At 37.0% G+C, this 16,600-nt stretch overlaps 1 protein-coding gene across 1 annotated transcript; it reads right to left on the bottom strand.

Moving 5' to 3' along the window:
* Nucleotides 1-1,270: 1,270 nt before the first annotated feature.
* Nucleotides 1,271-13,119, bottom strand: pld3 (phospholipase D family member 3). Its single transcript, XM_062419335.1, has 12 exons — nucleotides 12,956-13,119; nucleotides 9,637-9,736; nucleotides 8,150-8,200; nucleotides 7,866-8,023; nucleotides 7,540-7,720; nucleotides 7,079-7,196; nucleotides 6,366-6,493; nucleotides 5,253-5,450; nucleotides 4,804-4,943; nucleotides 4,168-4,333; nucleotides 3,972-4,071; nucleotides 1,271-3,569 (listed from the first exon to the last, which is right to left on the bottom strand). The coding sequence occupies exons 2-12, from the start codon at nucleotides 9,661-9,663 to the stop codon at nucleotides 3,382-3,384; spliced, it is 1,455 nt and encodes a 484-aa protein (XP_062275319.1). The 5' UTR covers nucleotides 9,664-9,736; nucleotides 12,956-13,119; the 3' UTR covers nucleotides 1,271-3,381.
* Between the last annotated feature and the right edge of the window lie 3,481 nt (nucleotides 13,120-16,600).

The raw sequence follows: 16,600 nt of genomic DNA, 5'->3' as shown, positions 1-16,600 counted from the left end.
AGTTTTAATAATAGCCTATTAAGGTAAATACAAGATTACTGCAAGTCTTGTAACATAGAAATAACTTATGGTTGGTACAAAATAATATAATTAGCTAATATAGCTTCATGTCTGATTTAGTACCGCCAAACCACTTTGTGTAGTTAAAATACAATGTGGACAGCTTTTAAGATATTTCAATAGAATTAGAGGAACAGTTCAACTTTAAAATCTGAGCTTTAAAAGGCCCTAAACAGTTAGGGGAGGGCGCATATTGGGGCATTATTATCACACGCTTTTTATCGGGGAGCATTTATAGATGATCATGTCAACATGGGCCACATACAGTACACTGTTAAAAAAACAAACTAAAAATAAAAACAAAAAACGAAATTTCAAAAGGGCACTTGCTTGGTCCAGAGGGCAAAGGGCAGGTGCTATAACACCACCTAGTGTCTATCTGTGCACGCCACTGTGTAACAGTAGTAGTAATAAGAGAGTGGAGACTTCTTAAATTTTAAGGTAGAAATATTGTAGTTTTTACGCGTTTAAGCCCTGGAGGAGCAGGTGAAGGAACGCTCCATGACAGGATGAGCGCACCTTGTGGAGGCAGGTGTCCATAGTCCTCAGAATAGCCTACGTTTCCCTTCTGCTTGTCCAGTATGAAAGAGACAAATAGGTACAGAACTCCAGACACAGCTGGCTTCCACCTAATTGGTCTGTGCATGAGGGGTCCTAATCAAATCCAGTCCAATACTTGTTTGCTTTATTTTGTCTGTCATATTACAGCTATACAGCATAAGGAGGCTACAGGAACACTTACAAATACTTTAAAATACAGTTAAATCAGTAAAGCAATTAAAGCAATGTGCATTTAATTCAGAAAATGTATTTTAGCGCCACCTATAGGTGCAATTGTATCAAGCGTTACAGACTTGTTCAGCATCTCCATCTGTACAACTTTGCTGAATTTGGTTGCCATGGAATATTCATTTTAAAAGATATGGCAGTTAATAAATAGGATGGTGCTTTAAAAAAACATTTCTTCTAGAGTTTTCATCTTACTGTCCAAGTTTTTTTGTTTTGTTTTGTTTGTAGGGAGGTGTAAGAAATAAGATGGCTATGTAAATTAGTTTTAGCTCGAGTATACATACCCATATAGCAGCAAGTGAAACAGGAGAATTTTAAATCTCACACCGAATTTGTGAAAAAAATGAAATGAGCTGCACAGTTTGACATTTAAATGTTAGGGTTAGGGATAGCTACTAATAAAGAAAACAGTTCAGCATCACAGCTTTAATACTGTTTATTTTACTTGGTAGTTTGGGAAGCAGATGGTTGTTGGCTCTGGTTGTTCGTTATGCACTGTTGGGTCAAAGTCAAAACATTTTAAACACATTTTCATCGCATGAAGGAAATGTTTTGGGATGTTATGGATGTCATTATATTCAGTTTCATAACAGCATGTTTATTTCATGCCACATTTGGGACTAACGAAGCATTATCGGGTATCAGTTCACACACTAAATGAAGCATGAAACAACCAGCAGTGAGTGGCAAACTGTGTGTGTGTGTGTTTCTCTTTTATACAAGTCCTGCTGTCCTCTGATGCTTTTATCACACATTCAGGAGTACAAAGTTTTTAGCTTTTCAGGTTCAGAACCAAGTTAGATAAAGAGGCTTTTCACTAACAAATACACAAGGGCAGTAAATTCTGGTGAGTCATATAAATCCCTTTTTGCTGTAATCCTGCACAGTTGCTTTTAACATAATTAAACCGGTCTATGTATGCATCAGAGGGACCATTAATATTGTGAGACAGGCTGAAACAGGTTTGATTCAGAGACATTTATTCAGAGTAACTGCTTTAAAAAGAGGCAGGAGATAATGACATGTGCATAATAACTGTCCCCGAGCATTTTTTTTATGAGCACACCGCTACTTGTAAACACCCTTATTTGGACAGTTGCCATAACAACCATTTCTCCACTAATTGGTAGTTTCAATCACTCCACACAGTGGAAATTAAATTTGTTCATCCTCATCAAGTCCTACAGCAAACTTAAAGTATAATGTATGCACTGCTTAAATGAATTTAATTTTTAAAAAACAGTCCTGAATACTTAGAGTGGATTTTCTAAAGCTCATCTTATTTACATTACAGGAACAGCACACCAGTTTAAGCATTAATTAGTCCCAAGTTGCAGCAAACTATAATGATCAGATAAGACACACTCAAACTTTACTCCCTGAGAGGGTGGGATACAAAATTCCCCACTGAGGCTGATGTTGTATAAAAGTATTGCATTGGGAGTGATCTTCAAAACTGAAACAATTATCAATGAATCTATCTGAAAACAATGTGCCACCACAAAAAGTTGACTTGACAGGAGAGGTGAAACAGCGCCCCCTACTGCTACTGGCACTACATAACAGAAACCGCACAATGGTGCAGCTCTGAGTTGAAGTTGCAGTGTAGGGACGTTTGTCTCCCCCTTCTGACAGTGAGAGTAATTACAAAAACACTGTAGAGACTAGTTTAAGTCATAGGCTCCGCTGTAGTCTAGTCTCACAATAGTGTATCGACTGTAAAATGGAGGATAAATTGTTTAGAACGTCACCCATCCCTTGCTAAAACAGAATTTGATCCATTAGGCCTGATAACATTTGGAAAGTCTAAAAGAGCCACACAATTAAACTATTCTATCCCCATTCAAGTTAGCAGAGAGCTAACTGGTCATTAACTGGCTCAGGCCCATAGAGCATCTGCAGTATACTGTGAAACACAGAGATTTATCTGGAGGTGATAGGCTTAATCAACATTATGCTAACTTGTTTGGCAAAGGTTTGACTGTAACGAACATTCATTTATATGTAAAAAGTTCCTGACTTTAGGTTTAAAAACACTGTATACTGTGTCAACTGGAGGTTCTGCATTAGAAAACTATCTGATCATGGTTTGTCGATGCAGGTAATTTGTCCCAAAACCTTCTGACTGCTGACCAATGAATGTTGCAGCAATCTGATGACTTGCCAATAATTAAATTGTTATCAGGCTAATTACCCACAAATGTAGTTTGAATCCTGTAAGTTTGGATAGAAACAGAAGACAAAAGAAATATAATTCAAGTGCCACTGGAAAGCAGTGTAACACTGGCACTACTGGGCAGTTAACTGGTTTGATCATCTGTCTCCAGTCCAATAGGAGTTTGGCACTGAAGCTGTGATTGGCCAGGTTTACTGTAAGTCCACAATCTTTTGGACCTAGAGCAAACGAGGAAACTCTGCTCCACTACGGAGTCGGCTGTAAGCGATTTTTAAGCTCAGGAGGTTCCATGTTCCACGTTGACGTTGATTTGTTGACGCAGACTGATATGGTGTCTGTCATACTGGCTGGTTGAACTAACAGATGTTTTTGAGGTTTGTGTGCTGGGTGACAGGAGTGCTGTAGTCAGAGCTCCAGTCTCTCTCAAACACGGCCCTTAGCTGTGATTGGACCGTTGGCTCCTGGGACTGTGATGCAGTCTGGTTGACAACCAATGCTGAGCCAGCTGTGTGTACAAAGTAGTCCCCTGACCAGTTAGATGTACCTGAAGACAGAAATACACAGAATATAGTTTTAAGCTAAGGTAAGGTACACTTTATTGATCCCCCTAGGGGGAAATTCAAAATTGACAAACAGTAGCCTTGTAATGGTGAAGTGATAAAAAAATAAAATTAAAATAAAATACTATATACAATAAACAATCTCTTAAATAATTTGTAATAATATAAATCTATAATATATATACATTCCTGATACTATATACAAGTGTGCACTGTTCCTGTGATTAAACAGTAAGGACAGCCTCAGTCTTATTATTTGGAGTGGGAGGTACTGGGAGCATATATCACTTTTTTAGTGATTGCTATGATACATTAAAAACAAGTTACCTGGAATCCAAAATGTTTTTTTTTTTTACATTTCACATGCAGTGTGTGAGTAGCCTTACCTATATAAGCGACCTTGTCAGTCACCATGTACTTGTTGTGATTGACTCTGGCAAAGGGAATCTCTTTCTGCTCAGGGCTGGCAGGCACCACAAACAGCCTCTACAGAAGAGAAACAAGTGATCATAAATATAAAATCATTTCAGCATACTTTAACTTAAAGAGAATAGAGAGAAATATAATAGAAGTGCTACTTACCACCTGGATGTCAAGTTTGGTCTTGAAGTCGTAAACCGAGGCCAGAGACTTCAGGAAGGACAACATGACTGGCTGGGTGCTGCCCCAGCAGCTGATCAGCAGGCGCACTTTGACCTGCCTCTCGTATGCAACTCGCCTCAGCTGGGTGTCAATGTCTTCCCAGTACCTGCAGAGGGGAGACTATGCAATTAACCAATCTGGGGAATAATTCTATATCACATTATTATTAACCCCAGTGCAAATACTTGATATTTTCATGAAATAAAGAAAGAAGAAAATTAACTAAAGAGAATGTAGAGTTTTACTTTACTTTAATTAGACTTTACAATAATGTTATAATGACTTTGGTGACATTTCTCCACTCACGTTTGCACTTAGTTGCACATGTAGCTCTTTGGGAGAACATGCTGAGCTTTTCTAACAAAACATGCTAGCTTGACACAAGTACACAGGGTTACCTCTAAGTTTAAAGCACACATATTAGAGGGGATTAAACACATGTACTCGCTTACTGATGATCAAAAATCTGATCAACTTTACCTTTATTTGCTCCCCGTTTTCATTAACTATGAAACCTAACTTTGGCTCCTCTCATCTATCTTTTCTGTGGTTATATTTCTCTTTGGACAACTGTACCTTTTAGGATGTGAGAACTCCATTGTGGGCAGGTAGTTCATGACAGCTATGTAGATGAAGCTCTGGGCATCATCCATCACACTGAGGATGGACTGAAGGTCTGGAGTCCTGCCGGCTGCACAGAAGGACGGAGGGGAACTCTGAGAGAGCGTGAGGACAGCAAAGAGAAGAAAGAAAGAAGTAAATTATTTGTTAATTTTAGTAACAATTTAAACAATACAAAAGTCTTGATGGATGATAAACTAAGGAAAGTAGTGTTTCAGAGACACTTTTAAAAAGAAAGGATCTTGTAACTAGCATCTAATTGGTATTTGAAATAGGTGAAGGAAAAAACTTCAATATTTTGCCAAAGTTTGACAAGTTTGAAACAGTTTAATTTGATATTAAAAACATTGCAGATTCAGCAACAAACAAATTGTTTCATCCACCACACTCCTCATGGATCTCACCGACAGGTAGACGCTGGACGGCGTGTCATTGAGTGCCAGCTGCAGGGGCGTGTCCTTGTTGTAGAGGGTGGAGAAGCTGGTGGGCCATGGTGACGGGATTGATTGACTCTCCCCCAGGAACCAGTACGCTTCAAAGATCTTACCCAGGTCTGCCGCCAAGCAGCTGCAGTTGTAGACCACCACGCCCAGCTCCTTCACCTGGAGGCCAGACAGAATAATAACACAATTTTACAGACTTGTTCTATTTCAAACTTTTTTAAACTGTGTCATAAGTCAATGTTGTTTGATTGTTTTGTCAGTATGCCTATCTCTCCTCTCTCCCTCTTCTCTTTACTTATCCTTTCTCCCTCCTCTCCTTCTCTCTCTCTCTCTCCCTCAACCCAAACTGGTCAAGGCCCCATTTAGAGCCTGGTTCTGCCTGAGGTTTCTTCCTGTTAAAAGGGAGTTTTTCCTTTCCTCTGTCGCCAAGTGCTTGCTCATGTGGGAATGTTGGGTCTCTTTGAATTTAATTAACGAGTACAGTCTAGACCTGCTCTATGTGTAAAGTGCCTTGAGATGACTTTTGTTGTGATTTGGCGCTGTATAAAAAATGATTGATTGACTGATAAGTAAAAAAAACAGAAGCAACATATATAATGAAAACTATTTTATAAATGTTGCTCTCTTATGGTTTTTCTTATAGTATTTCAGGAGTCAGAACTTAAGAATTCAATGTCTTAATCCATTCTGTGACAAGGCAACAATTCCTTGATTTTTTTCAAAAATAAAAAGCACTTTGTTGTTTATTGGTGGACAGAAACTAACTGAGAGAGTGTTATGGGGAACAGGATGCTCCTGGCAGTAACACCAAATGTGCAAATGTGGCAACTAAATATCTGATTATGAAAGCTAAAATTGAGTTGAGGTTTGAGATATTGACTACCATCACAGTACCAAAGCAACTATAAAGTGTTCTCACATGGTATATGGCATGTGACCGAAAGTCTGAGCCAACACCAAAGCTTCCTCTTAAAAACAAATAATTTAACTTAGATCAAGCATCAGACGACCTCTCATTGTCAGTTCACTAGATAACGATATAAGGATCCTTTTTCCACAGGTGTGTGCGTGTACCTGTGTGAGGGATCTCCAGTCCATGTTGGCACTACCAATGTAAATGTGTTTCTTGTCCACTACCCAGAACTTGGTGTGGAGGACCCCTGTTGTCAGTTGTCTCATGTTTACTGTCCTGATATCAGCTCCTGAAACACACACACACACACACACACACACACACACACACACACACACACACACACACACACACACACACACATTCATCAATAACAAAATGATTAACAATATATACATTTTAATATTTTAATCTAGCCTTTTCAGGGTTGTGAAAGCTTGGGGAAATAAAGCATGGTGCACTGCAGAAGAGCTGCATTGAAGCTCATACTGATCTGCAATTGCCGTGTGTGTTAACTGGAATTGGAAAATCTATGTAATGTATCATGATGACTCAAATTAATGGAAAATACATTTCCCCCGTGCACAAAAATCTTCACTCACTTAAAACAAGAACTACTTTTTTTAGGTTATAATTCAGATTTTCACTGCATAAGTAATTTGAACGACATAATGCCAGTAAATATCAACACAATATGATTCCAAAGTCAATCAATGAGTAAATGATCCAGCCTCAATAAATACAGAATATTGCAGGTTCAAAAAACCTTCATCATAATATAGTGAAAGGAAACAATATGGATGAAATATATAAAACACATTCAACACATATCCAGAGCACCAGACAGTTGGTATAAAGAAAAAGAAAGACTCACCTGAGTCGTTGAGCAGTCTGAGGTCACCCTGTGGTTGACTCTCCGGTGGCGTGTTGACGGCGATGCGAACAGACAACTGCCCTGAAAGTTTAGCTAGTTCCTTTAGAACGGTCTCACCCTGCGCACACAGAAACATATATATATTTTTTATAGTAGACGTTAGTCACAAAAAGCAAATAATGACACAAAAAATGGGGAAAAAACATGTTTAAGTTCAGCTGAAGAGAGAAGAAGAAGAAATCAGGACAATAAGTCATATCAGACTCTACATATATTTAAAATTAATTGGCACTCACTCAACTATTACATGACGAATAATATAATACTAGAGCAGTAAAATGAAGACACACTGAGGTCATCTGTCAGGCTTTAAAAAGCAGAAACTTGTGTGACCTTCAAACTAATTATTTGATAAGCAACAACGATCCTGAACCATTTGACCATTCACAGTTCCCGCTAACTTGATAGGCTGTTGGATGGTGAGTGCCGGTGTCTTTGTTGGTGAGCGTCCAGTAAAAGGAGGCGATGTCGATGCTGCTGCGAGCCTCGCTCATCAGATTGAGCCACGCCTGGTAGATGGAGGGGTTAGCGGTGCTGGAATTAAACTCCAACCCTTCAGGGATGCTCTCCAACAGAATGATCCTTACAGACAGAATAGAGAGGAAGATTGTTGTATGATTAGTATCTGTACTACGCAACTATTGTTAATAAAAATCTGATATAAGCAGTTTCACATGTCAAAGCTAATCAACTGATTGCATCCATGTACTTGCAGATGCTTGCTTACTTGCAGGGGTCTGAGCAGGACTCGCCCTGGCCCACATGGAGGCTGCTGCTCGGTGTAGGGTGGCTGGAGGGACCTTTCTGCGTCAGGATGTTATAGAGAGCCGTGGCGGCCAGCAGTACTGTCGCCACAGTGGCCAGCGCTATCACACAGCGAGAATACTGGAAGAGAAGGGAGAGTACTTTCTCACTCATTTGTTATTTAAGCCTTTAGGTGTTTTCTACAGTACAGAGTGAATATAAATAATGTGATATATGATTTGAGCTGGTTTGTGTGCTGTAACGTACCGCCTGTGCCTTCCTGTTGGATTCTTGTCTCCTCCACTCCAAGTCCATCAGCTACAAGCATCAGAGGAACACATTAACACCATTATCAAGAACCATTTTGAGGATTTTCCCTCCAAACCGAATTATAAACCACTATTACTTATTATCATCCCATTACAAAAAATTGTAACCTAGTTTTTTACTTTACTTTTAATAAACTTTTTCTCCCTTATTTTATATTTTCTGTTATTTATTTTATTTCAATTTTGGATTTTTATTATAATCTATATTATATATATTTTTAAACAATTGTATCATTCTTATTTTCTCCCATGTGCATTGGTCTCAATTTTTTTTGTTCTTGGTTTTTGTTCTTTCTTCATTTTTGTTCCTTTTATTTATGTTGTCTTTGGTCTACACATGTGCTTCATGTGCTTGTGATTGAGCTCTTTTAAAGCACTTTAAACTTTAATCTTTCATTTGCACTGTATGTTCTTTTATTAATTTGAATGCAAATCATTCTTTTATGCAGCACTCATATTTTATGCTCTATTTTAGTCTAGCTTTTTCTTTTCTTTCTCTTCCTTTACTTTGTTTCATTTTTATTATAATTTGGTTCTTTTTTTAAATTGTATGTTTTAATGTTTCCAATTTCTCTGATATTTTGTTTTTATGTAAAGCATATTGACTTGCCCCTCTGTATGAAATGTGCTATATAAATAAATAAAGTTGCCTTACACTTCTTCTGTCTTATTATCAGCTTGTAAATCAACTATGTAACACTTTGAACTACATTAACCTGTATGAAAGGTGCAATATAAATAAAGTTTTATTAATTGATTGATAATACAACATACAACATGTTTTAAGGACAGCTGAGTCACAGAGTGCTCAGAGTGTTCAGTTTCGACCTTTAATATTGAAATGTGATTATTTCAATCAGGCTTTTATCCTCTATTGTAATTAATGTGTGAAACTTAATGTTCCTTGACTTCCTGTTTGTGACGCGTCTTCCTGTACATTCCCGTCAGTTTCATCAGATTTTATTTTATGAAACACAGTAGAAGAGGAACATGTTGTATGAAATAAGGATGTGATTCAAAACTGAGAGGGTTGCAGTTTATGACTAAAATTTGTTTATGGCTACGGGAAAATCCTGCCGTTCTGGTTTTAATACACGCTCACTGAATTTAATATAATACCTAGATTACATAAAGATGAATAAAAATATTATTTATAACCAGCAGGAATTTTCTCTTATAACATGGGTGCATGAAAGAAATGCTTATTTTTCTACCAGTCAATTATTAATGTCAAAGTGTGTGCATTCTGATACATTTCCAAATGTCATATGAATAAAAGCAAATAGATCCTTGTATTTGAGACTCTCTGATCAGTAAATGCTTTCTTTTTCTAAGCACATTATGAAACCTGATCTAAAATGAAAGTAGTTCCAAACAGACATACAGTTTATCAGCTAATTGGTTAATTTAACTAAGCAATCTTACCTGGTTGTAAGGGATATCCGTCTTCATGTTCACAGATGAAATGACTCCAGTATGATAGATATCAGTCCTGGCAGCTGAGGTCAGATGATCCTCTTCAGCTCTGAGACCAAACAAGAGGAACAAAGAAATCACAAGAAGTCACTCTTTGCTACTGCAGCCCCATAAATGTAATATGACTTAAAGTAGGGGCAAACATTTAGGTGTAAAACCACAAAGCAGACCCCGCCCCCTCCAACACACACACCCACACACACACTCACACACACACACATATGTACACTATTGTCTCCCCTGTACAGACTTGACAAAGAGAAGCTTCTCGATGTTTTCAACACATCTCTTTCACAAAGCTCACACACACGAGGCTCCAGCTGCTTATAAACAACATGCAGGTCGGACTGGGGATGCTACGAGCCGTGCTCAAAACCACCAAAAATACTGTAAATGAAATACTATAAATGGGAAATGAAAAAATTTTAATTCATTACAAAAAAATAATTTAAAAAAATCACATAATGAATTCTAGCTTACATCTCAGAGCATCTAGTGAGTTAAATAAAAAACGTGATCATGACAAACTTTTTGATGTAATCTGAGGTCTTCTGATGCATGAGGTTTAAACAAGAGGAAGTATGGAGGAAAAAACGTTTGAGAGTTGCAGTGTGACTCAGGGGAGCTTCTGTATATCTGAGCAGGCAGTCACATGACTTTCTTCTCCTCTGAAAAACACATGATTCATTACAGATACCGTAATGAGACGAGACCCTGCACGAAAACATTTTCAACATGTCGTGTGTGAGTTTTTGCGGTTTAAAATGTTGCTTTAAGGAGTCGCAACAAACACAAGATAATACCTTTGTTTGTGACAATACACATTTAACCATTTATACTGTTCAGGGTCAAAATTTTACCCTTTTTTTTTTTTTTTTTACATTTGAGAGCTGTAAAACACTGTAACCCTTTTTTTAGCAAGACTTTTCCTAATGTGACCCACAATATACAAAAATAGAAATAAAATGCATCATTTTTTTATTTTTGTGCAGCTGTTACACATTTTTTTTTAAATGCAAATGTGCAAAGTTGATCTGTGTTTATGAAACAAATAAAATAAAAAAAATGCATGCATTTAAACATGTTGTATTCATCATATTCCACAACAAGTTCTCCTGGGTCATAAAACAGTGATTGTGAATGTCTTCTAATCAAACATTTATTAATGACTGACGGGGAATTTATGAATGTGAATTGGTGTAGTCAGAAGTCAGAATATGAACAGTATGTAAGGGTTAACATCAAGCAGGGTTCCCTAACTCAAATGGACATCACATACTGTACTTATGGTCCTGTCAGATTAATAAATATTACTTTATTATTTTATTGTATTATTGTTTCAACCACAAATTACATTGTACAAATAATTCTACTCATTTGTGCACTCTCAAGAAGGAAGTAAATATATATTAAGTGAAATCATAGTATAATTTCCTTACTATGTTCCCGGCACCCTGCACGCTGTCCCTCACTTTATTTCAAGCCTCAAAGTATGAAAACCTGCGTATGCTTATCTGTACATGTAAATTTGTGCTCACACCCTCCGTCTGCTTCACAGATAACACTTGTGGTAACTAACTAAAGAGAGGTATAACTAGAGGAAAGCTGTTACTGTACTGTTTCAGCCACAGTTCGTTTTCTCAGTTAGTTGGGAAGGTTACTTTAGAAATGCAATAGGTTACAGATGACTAGTTACCCTATTTAAAATGTAATAAGTAATGTAACTATTTCAATTACATTACATTTGATTACTTTTTGATAACTTTTCTAATTTTCTAACTAATGTTTTCAGCTGTTAGTGTAAGTGTACCCATTAAGCACAAAAATCTAAGTTCAGCTGTTTTTCATGGATACTGACACGATTTATAAGGGTGATCATTTCTTATAAAGCTAGATGTATCTGTATTCATTAGCTCATGTAGATTTTGGAATATAAATAAAGATATTTGATGAAAGAAGTCAAGTCTGGCAAGGGCTTAACTGGTACTATGACACCATTTAAGCCCATGTGTGCTCCAAATAAGCCCACATCATGATTTATTTAGAATTTTTTTTTTTTTTAAAGAAAAATAAATTTGATTTCAAAGAATTAAAAACAGCAATATATGTTTTCAGTAACATGTTAAATATTGAAAAATGAGGAAAATACCCTCCTGAGCAAAATCTTAAAGGTTTGACTTCAGACATAACCCCCTTTGTATAAATTAACATTTTCATCATTAAGTGTTATTTAATTACACATATTCTCTCAGTAACTTTAACGAATTACAGTTACAATTATTTTGTTATTAAAATACATAACGCTGTTAGTTACATGTAACTGGTTACTTCCCAACACTGGTTTTCTCAAAGTACTTCTAAAAGGACCAACAATCTGCATTGGTAGTTGTGGTTTGCTGTGCATTTGCTATATATATACATGTTGAGCTGATATACTGAAAACTAAACAATGCTGAAACTGAGTCTTAAAAAAAAAAAAAAAAAAAAATAGGAGGAATAGAGAAACCACTTTGACTCGCTTCAAATCCAAAGTTGAAACCACAGGCGCACAACTCTTGGTCATCATAATGTTGGATCATTATTCTGCTGTGTAAGGTATTTTTCCAGCAGTTATTTAACACCTTTATTTAATGAAAAAACCTGGAAGCTGAAGCACTGCCCACTCAATTTAATCATTTTTTTCATCGCCTTTTAGGAAGCAGTCATTATGTCTAAATTACACAACATTTAAAAAGAAACTATTCTTTTAAGGCTTGACTTTTGCATCATGTTACAACTTGTGGCTGCAGAGGACAAAGAAAGCCTGTTTATGTGTGCAGAGGAACACAAATCACATTACCGAAAAAACTGCCAAGAGAGAACAACAGTTTTGGCTCAACTTGTGTGAAAGTGAGTGAAATTACTCAAACCAATAAAAAAAGAGAAACACACTTATTCTGTGAGCTTGTAAACTACTAGAAGAGTAAGTAAGATAATAACTGTGGTTAGTGTGGGTCATTGTAGCATGTAGCAACGACTTTAAGTTGCTAAAAAACACATTAACTAAATAAGTAATTGATCCTCATTGAAGGCAGTACTTAAACCGTATATTCTGCCTTAAACAGTGCCATTAATTCACGTAATAAACAGTTAATTTACACTGTAAGCAGCTTTTTGTGTGTGTGTGTGTGTGTGTGTTAAATAGCCTATAGGTTGACGGGGAGCTGCTGACAGTGCAAAAACAATATCAAGAAGTCACTTGTTTAGCTATTTTAAACCGTCTACCCACCTGTTATTACGTGTCCAGGTGAATTAAAATCTCGCATACGGCAGCCTCGACACCTGCTGTTTAGACAGGATACAATTTGAAGTTGCTATTTCGTTGTTAAATACGAGAAAAACAAAGGAGTAGCTTCATTCACAGCGCTGTAAATACCCATTTCAGTACAGACGATACAGTGAGACGGGGAGAATGTCATGTGATCTGAGCCCGACAGCTAATTGGACGAGAGCTGTGACGTAGCAGCTACAAGTTTATATATATATCATAGTGCAGTTCTTTGTCTTCACCAGCAGAGGATACTGCACCTCCACGGCTCTGATACAGAGAGAGATACAGAGATAAATACATGAACTCACTCAGGGCACCTGAAATACAGGTACAAATACGAAAAGTTGAATTGGACTTGATGCAGAACTTACACACGATGTTAACCATAATAAATATCCTGTGTGTATGACCACGGTTTCTTTGTATATTGGAGTATAGCCCAGGTGACGCCCAAAATGGTCACCTGGGCCTTGCTTTGACCTCTGACCTGGAAGTAGCCTAGATCACCTGCTGCTCCTCCGATGTTGTAGGACAGGTAAGAAAAGCAAACACAAAGCTAAACTTTCAACCCATCTTCTCCAATAGAAGTATGAAATAACAGTATGGATAAACTGCAGAAAAACAGTGAAGCGAGATTGACATTAACCAGATAGCCTACTCCTGTAAACATTTGAAGACAGGCTTTCCCCCCTCAGTAGAATCAAGGGGTTTGACAATTACCTTTAAACTTACTTAAAAAAGGACACTAGTATTATTTTACATTATTAGGTTATCTTCTGGAATGTTTTTATATAACCTTAACGAAGCACTTACAGATTATTTGCTTCTACCCATCCCTTATCTGTCTATAGCTGAGGTAAATTATCATATCAAAACATTTGATTGAGGTTAATGGGCAATGAATTTGTGACCCATCAGTTCTAACTACATGGCCACAGACTCACCTGTCAGCTATTTTTGCAGGGAACCAAGGCTATTATTGTTGTTGTTTATTGAATGTGGATCACTTATATCTTTGCAATGCCCTTTTTGTAAATTGCTAATTATAGTATGTACCTTTCACAAATTAACATTACATTTAAGTCACAGAGTTCAGCACTTTTTCTGAGATGAATGAACTAGAACTGGAGCCAGAAATTATATCTATCCTTGCTCAATTTGCATACCACGAACTAAAATGTTAAGATTTTAACACCTGCAGTTATCTGTATTAATACTACATTCTTTTATAATGTATAACCCACACAGCACCAAATCCTGGGCAGAGAAGTTTGAATTTTGGAGACTTTATAATACTCCACTTTTTTCTGCATGTGATGTCCCAGTACTTTAGAGATCAGGCATAAACTTGTCTGTTTATTTAAATATACAGTGTCCAATATACATACTTCTTATTCTCTCCTCTTAGCTTCTGTCGAGCCTCATTCAATTTCAACCAGCTGAGACAACAAGAGATTCAGACACCTTTCTTCAGACATCAGTGTTTGCACAGTTACAGGTGAAGAGGTGAGAAATACAAATCCATAAAAAGAGCACACCTGCATTTCAGTATTTGTTTTTCCAGATGAAACTGGTATCGATCATGACGCTGGGCAGGATGGCACGTGCATTACCTCAAATGTCAGGCTGCACTTAACCAGTTTGTTTTATTTACACTCATGTAACACCTACAGCATGAGAAAATGCAGCGCCTTTTTTACTTTTCCTGGCCGTCAAAATGAATTTAAAAAACTAGTCACAAACTGAAATGTCAGGATTCACGTCAGTGTTTTTTTCTTCAGTCAAACACTTAATTAGTTGTTTGCCTTCTCGCTGCAGGAGACTGAATTAGCACAGTATTTTGGGGAAGGCTGAGCTTATTATGTAGTTTAAATGGGGTTTGAGTATCTGCTATACTGGATGACATGTGGATGTGGATTATATGTTATACCAAAATTCACAACCCAACACACTTCATCGTTATTCCTCCACTTGTAACTGAGTATTATTTTTGTGCATTTGGTAGATATTTTGAGTATTTGTTTAACTGGAAGCTGGACCTCTGTAACCATCAGTTAGTGAAGACAAGAGGAATAATCTGACTTTATATTATTTGTTCAAGATATTTCCTAATTTACATATTTCCGCTTAAAACTATCTAGTTTGAGCTCTGTCTGCTCAGCTGTGTCAAAAAATCTAGTATTTTTAAAGTAGGTGTTGAAGCTAATACTTTATTGATAATTGAAGTAAAAGATACAGTATTTATTTTTGTGTGTGATACTCTTGCACTCCACAACTGGAAACTGATAACCTTTTAAAAAGGTGGAGCATAACAAATAGTTATCAGTCAGAAGGCACTTTAATTTTCCCCTCACATTAGCCAAGAAATGGACACATTTATCAGACAGTCAGTTGTGTGCAATTATTAGCTCTGTGCTGAATATCATACTTATTTGATAGTTAAGTGTATGCATTTTCCATTTATCTACATTAACTGTAACATAGAAAGAGAGAACAGTAACAAGAGATTTGTTGTAAAAATTGTAATGTACAAGAGTGCTGCTGCTCATACGTCTAATTCACACCCACATAAACAAATATATCAATTCAGCTCCAATGGAAATATCCTTTCATCATGATTTTGTGAGTGTCAGCTTGGCCTCAGTTCATTAGCTGGAGCTGTAACAGAAGCCACAGTTGGGACGGTTGTATTTCAACAGTGGGCGCCATAGTGCAAGTATAGATTTTGGGATTTCTGAGCTCTTCAGACATGAGTGATGGTTGGTTATGGAGACAGCAGAGAGGATAATAAAAGGGAGAAGAGAGACAGGGTAGTTTATTTCCACCAGTAGCTCAACATACAAGAGTGACTGGGAATGCTAGTTAAAAACAGTGGAATGTGCACCCTTTTATAAAAGGTGTGGTGAATGGTCATATTTCCTTTTGTTAGTGGTGAAACCTGCCGATTGATAAGAAAGAAAGCGCCAGACTGAAAGAATTTCAAGATTATCACACATATACAATGCACACACACACACACACACACACACACACACACACACACACACACACACACACACACACACACACACACACACACACACACACACACACACACACAGACTCGCACACTCGCACACTCACCATTGTTGTATTATTGTTTTTTTAAAGTTTAAAGTTTTGAGCAATAATTGATGGATTAGGATATGTATAAGTGTGTTTATTTATTCCCTCTTTTTAGATGTGTGTCGTGTGTGTATGTACGTGTGTGTAACCATGGAGACCTGCCCAGAATATCCTAGACAGTTTTTTCTTTTTTCTTTTTTACAACAACAGAGGCAGAGTTATGGAGAGGTTATAAAAAGCTGACGTGCTGTACTTCCGCGCAATAGATCCCTTTCTTCCCTTCCCTGCCCTGCCTGCGGATGCTTTTATGCTGTTACGTACGAACATAATGGACACACACTCAAATTTTGTTAATCAGTTATTAATATTTAAGACATTAGTAGTCCAGTTTGAATGCCACTGCTTACGTTTAACATTAGGTTTTAATTGAATACTTAGACGATGTAGAAAAAGATAAAAATCCAGTAGAATCTGGTGAAATTGACACTAATGAATTAA

This window comes from Scomber scombrus, chromosome 5 (genome assembly GCF_963691925.1).
Source record: "Scomber scombrus chromosome 5, fScoSco1.1, whole genome shotgun sequence".
Taxonomy (NCBI): Eukaryota; Metazoa; Chordata; class Actinopteri; order Scombriformes; family Scombridae; genus Scomber; species Scomber scombrus.
This window is presented reverse-complemented; position numbering and strand designations above follow the sequence as displayed.

Excerpts from the sequence above, each read along its gene's own strand:
- pld3 (XM_062419335.1), bottom strand. The coding sequence starts at position 9,663 with ATGAAGACGGATATCCCTTACAACCAG. Across the intron at positions 6,494-7,078 it reads CAGACTGCTCAACGACTCAG|GAGCTGATATCAGGACAGTA; the intron begins GTGAGTCTTTCT and ends TGTGTGTTTCAG. Across the intron at positions 3,570-3,971 it reads TGACAAGGTCGCTTATATAG|GTACATCTAACTGGTCAGGG; the intron begins GTAAGGCTACTC and ends TTCTGTCTTCAG.